At 45.9% G+C, this 4,728-nt stretch overlaps 1 protein-coding gene across 1 annotated transcript in view; it reads right to left on the reverse strand.

Moving 5' to 3' along the window:
* PCDH15 (protocadherin related 15) overlaps positions 1-4,728 on the reverse strand; it is a 518,357-nt gene that overhangs the window by 152,984 nt on the left and 360,645 nt on the right. The window contains exon 13 of the mRNA XM_031063502.1: positions 3,517-3,629. Coding sequence (XP_030919362.1) covers positions 3,517-3,629 — 113 coding nt within the window. The remainder of the gene's footprint in view (positions 1-3,516; positions 3,630-4,728) is intronic.

Consider the following 4,728-nt stretch of genomic DNA (forward strand, 5'->3'; position numbering starts at 1 on the left):
TCTGACAAAGATGCATTTTCTTTAAAGGAGAGAAAATCTGATGTAGTCCTGGGTAAGTAACATAAACCAGAGTGGTACAACCAGAAATGGAAAAGGTCTGTGAGGGTGGGCAGGCCCTGGCACAGGGTGCCCAGAGCAGCTGGGGCTGCCCCTGGATCCCTGCAAGTGTCCAAGGCCAGGCTGGACAGAGCTTGGAGCAGCCTGGGACAGTGGAAGGTGTCCCTGCCCATGGCAGGGGCGGCACTGGATGAGCTTTAAGGTCCCTGCCAATCCAAATCAGTTTGGGATTCTCTGCCCTTCATTAGCATCAAAATATTTCCAGTTTTTGTTTGTGTGCTTTTGGTTTTTTTTTGCTGTTGCAACTCCCACAGGTTTTATAGCAGCTCTGGATTGACAAATGCCATGATTTTTCCTCAATTACTGGATATCAACACACTGCAAATACTGAGGAGAAACTCCTGCAGCACCTCATGCTTTGCCTACTCCAAAAGTGAGTCCCTGTGAACTGAATCACCCCCAGCATGAGCAAGGTGATCAAAACTGGCTCTTCCTCAGGTGTGGTGAATTCCCCAAAGCACAGGAATTCCATCCATGAGCACTTCCCAGCCTGTACCACCACCCCCATCCTCTTTGCAAGTGGATCATAATGGAAGTGCCACTTTAGATTCTGGCTGATTGATAAATAACCCCCGCTCAAACAGGAAAGGAGCAAAGTCCATCAATTTGATTAATTCTCCCATTCACTTCGTGCTTAAAAAAAAATAAAATAAAACATGTCTGTTCTTGTTATCAGCTCTAAAAAGTGCCAATCTCATGACTACAGTGCAGTGGTCATGTCACTAATTTTAATTAAGCCCTTTCAGTTTAAAGGTTTAATCCAAATATTGTGGCAGCCTTGCTGTTGCCACATGGAAATTTCAATGGGAACCCTCCCCAGAAATCCACTTTTTTTCTAAGGAAGTTGTAATAGTGCCCATGGTTGCTTGGCAGGGAATAGAAGTGCTAAGAACTTCCATAGGAGAGCAAAATTGGATTTCCCCTTGCTTCTCATCTAATATATTCCAGAGGTAGAGGAAGGCTGAAATCCAGCATTTCTGATTAGGATGTTTAGTTTTTTTTCATTGTCTCCCTCTTTGAGAATTCAACATTTATCAGCAATGCAGGTGAGTGCCCCCATTTCCTGTCCACCTTCCCTCCTGCATTCAAATATTCCTGTATTGACTTAACCCCCTTTTCCATTTTACAGTTTTCCATAATATCTTAACAGAAGAAAAAAAAAAATCAATCTTCTCATATCAGAGGGAATATTTTAAAGACTAAACTGAGCACATGCTGCAAAACCAGCATATTTTCTGTTTGAAGGGAAACATCACACGTTGCACCCCTCCAGATAAAACAGAATCAGATCCTATAAGTGCAAGAAATGAGAAATGTGCAGCACAAGAAGCTGAAGGTTTGATTTGGTACAAGCCTGAGCCATTATTCCAATAGTCCCTGAAGGATACAGCATAAAAACTTTTATTGTTTTAGCAAGTGGCACATAATCATTCTTACAGAGTGATCCTTTTCCTTACTGTTTCCTTATTTTCCCTGACTGCACATTTACCACAGCAACAGGAAACTACTAAACACTACAAACATGGCCATTAATGATTGGAGTTGCTATTCAGGCACAGAAAATACCCTCCCCCACCAGTTAATTGATTTTTTAATTGACATATTGAGCAGTCAAGGTTTGGGAAGAAAGAGCTACAGGGTTTTAAAATGGAACTCCTTAGGATATTGAGAGTCATGGAATGGTTTGGGTTGGAAAGGACCTCAAAGCCCATCCAGTGCCATCCCTGCCATGGCAGGGACACCTTCTACTGTCCCAGGCTGCTCCAAGCCCCAAAGTCCAACCTGGCCTTGGGCACTGCCAGGGATGGGCTGTGCTTTAGGGCTTTACCCAGCATGAGGAGCTGAATGGGCAGCAGGGCAGGGAGGGATCCTGGCCCTGGGGCAGCCCTGGAGGCACCTCTGCAGTGCTGTGTCCAGCTCTGGGTGCTGAGCACAGCAGGGCCAGGAGCTGCTGGAGCTGAGCAAGGGCCTGGAGCGTGTGGGTGCCCAGGCAAGGCTGAGGGAGCTGGGGCTGCTCAGCCTGGAGAGGAGCCCCAGCTGAGAGGGGCCCTCAGGCCTGGCTGGCCCTGGCTGCAGGGAGGGGCAGAGCAGGGCCCAGGCTCTGCTCCGGGGCCCAGCAATGGCACCAGAGCCACGGGCAGGGCCTGAGCCCAGCAATTGCCCTGCACAGGAGGCACAACTTCTTCCCTGGGCACTGCCCAGCCCTGAGCACATTGCCCACACAGCCTGGGGGCTCTCCTGCCTGGGGCTGGGGCACAGCTGGGTGCACACAGTGCTGTGCCCTGGGCTCTGGGATGGCCCTGCTGGAGCAGGGAGGGGACACCAGGTGCCCACTCAGCTCCTGCAGCCTCACACACCCTGGCATCCTGTGAATATTCACTACTCAAATGTGAATTATTCACTGCTACCCCAACCTGATCCATGCTAACGATGCCTCAGGTTTTATCTCATATTTCAGATTCTGTGCTGCTTTAGTGTGTGGGTCTGGGCTTTATATTAAGGGATGGTGAGCTCTCTGCACAGAGTAGGGAGAAAAAACAATTCCTTCTCTAGCTGGGGACCAAGGACAAATGATCCAAATCTCAGGCCCAAGAGCACAAACAACGGGGACTGAGGAGAGAAAAACAAGAAGGTTGGGACTTCATTACCTAAAGCTGGAATTGGACAATTAACTCCAATATGCAAACAGAGCAGAACTTATCAAAGTGAGAGACCCTGTGACCGGGTGTCCATTTTGTGCCCATTTTGGTTCACCTTGGGTGCAGCCCTGGCTGGGCTCTTCTGCTGCCCAAGGTGGATCCATGGAGGAGATCCTTTTAATAAATCCCTGCTTTATTCTTTAGCTCTGTCTGGCCTCTCTTCTAGGGCAGCCTTCACAAGACATCACTGGGATTCTGTGAACACCCACACAATTATCTGTATCACTATGTTCCAATATGGGCTGTGAACTGAACACATGAAACAGAAACCAGCTGCATTTTAGGGCAACAGGGCTCATAAAAAGCAAGGGGACAAGTGATGCTGAGCTCGTTCACACGATGTAATGTGAAATGTTACAACTCTGCCAGGGCTCATTCCCTTTCCACAAATGCTTCACACCCTTCTTCCCCCCATGGAGCTAAGTGATGCCTGACAGGATGAGACACACAAAGGGATCTAGAGAAGGGAAGATGGAGCTAATATTGTGCAAGGATGTCAGGAAAGAAGCCAGGAAAAAACAGGGGAAAAAGCAAACCTGAAAAACTACACTCACAACCAAACCAAGCTCAGCAGGTAAAGGAGGAAAAGGCTAAAAAAGAGAAAACCACAGAAGAGACAAGCAGGCCCACCCTATATTTTCTCAGAGCTTTTTGTTTTCCAAAGAACATAAAAACACCGAAAAAATTCAGCCCAAATTACCTTAATAACCAAGTCAAACTTCTGATGTAAATCCCTATTTATTGGCTTGAGGAGTGTCAGTTCAGCCGTTGTGAGATTCATATGGAAATACTGGGGATAATCCTCAGGAGTACCTGCAAAAAAAGACACTGAGGTTTGAACAGCTCTGAAAGGTTTAGTTCAGCAATGCGTTTATTTTACTCATTAATCAAAGGAACAAAGCCTCATTCTGTTATTGGAAGGATAAAATATTGCCTTATGTGGACACAGAGCTTAAGGATACTATTAAGTTATGTGTTTATTATTATTATTTCCTTACTCTCCAAAACCACAAAGATTCCTCTCAACTGTGCCTCCCCAAGTACTTGACAACAGCAGTAATATTATTAACAGCACATAAATAATAGATCTAAGTAATAACAATGTGGTAACAACAGATAGGTTATTTTAGAAATCCTTCTGGCAAAAGTTTCTGCTCAGGGAGGAAGCACCAGATGAAATCTCAATTTACTGTCAGTTGTAAGTGGTGTTTTCATGGCTGTGGATTTCCAGGATATTCTCCAGAAGCCTCAGAGCCTGAATGGATTTGGGATCCCGTGGAGGGAGGGTTGTGCCTGGCAGCTACAGCCCAAAAATGCACCTGTGCCTTAAGCCAAAAGGTTCCAGCACCACAGCCTGGCACAGGAGGAGGGAAAAATCCCAGCTACAGCAATTCTGAGCCCTGGGATTCTCAAAGAAATGGTGCAGAAGGGCCCAGAAAGCCCAAGTGTTCCGCACTGAGTGAACTCCAGCACTCCCAGCTCAGCAATACAGTCAGAGCATCCCAAGGAGCCAAAATCCCGATTATAAAAATCCTAAAATCTTGAAGGGTTTAGGTCTGGGAGCAGCCCTGTCAGCAGCTGAGGGCAGAAGGCACTCCTGGCTCAAGGGATAAGAGCCCCCCAAAAAATCCCTGAGCCCCTAAAGCTGCCTTGGGAGCAGCACAAACCTGGCCCTGCATCCAGCCAGAATGAGACATAAATTGAACACAAAGGAAGATAATTTTCCTAATAAATGCTGCTGGTTTTTGTTCCCTTGACAAGTGTAATGGTTAGAAAGTACTTTCAGAATGCCAGGAGATAAATTACTGTAATAATTTAATTTGCAATCCTCCAATGACAACCATCTTCTAGATAAATAAATTATACTCATTATTTTAAATATAATATACTAAAAAACAATATATAATAAAAA

Source organism: Geospiza fortis, unplaced genomic scaffold (assembly GCF_000277835.1).
Source record: "Geospiza fortis unplaced genomic scaffold, GeoFor_1.0 scaffold284, whole genome shotgun sequence".
Classification (NCBI taxonomy): Eukaryota; Metazoa; Chordata; class Aves; order Passeriformes; family Thraupidae; genus Geospiza; species Geospiza fortis.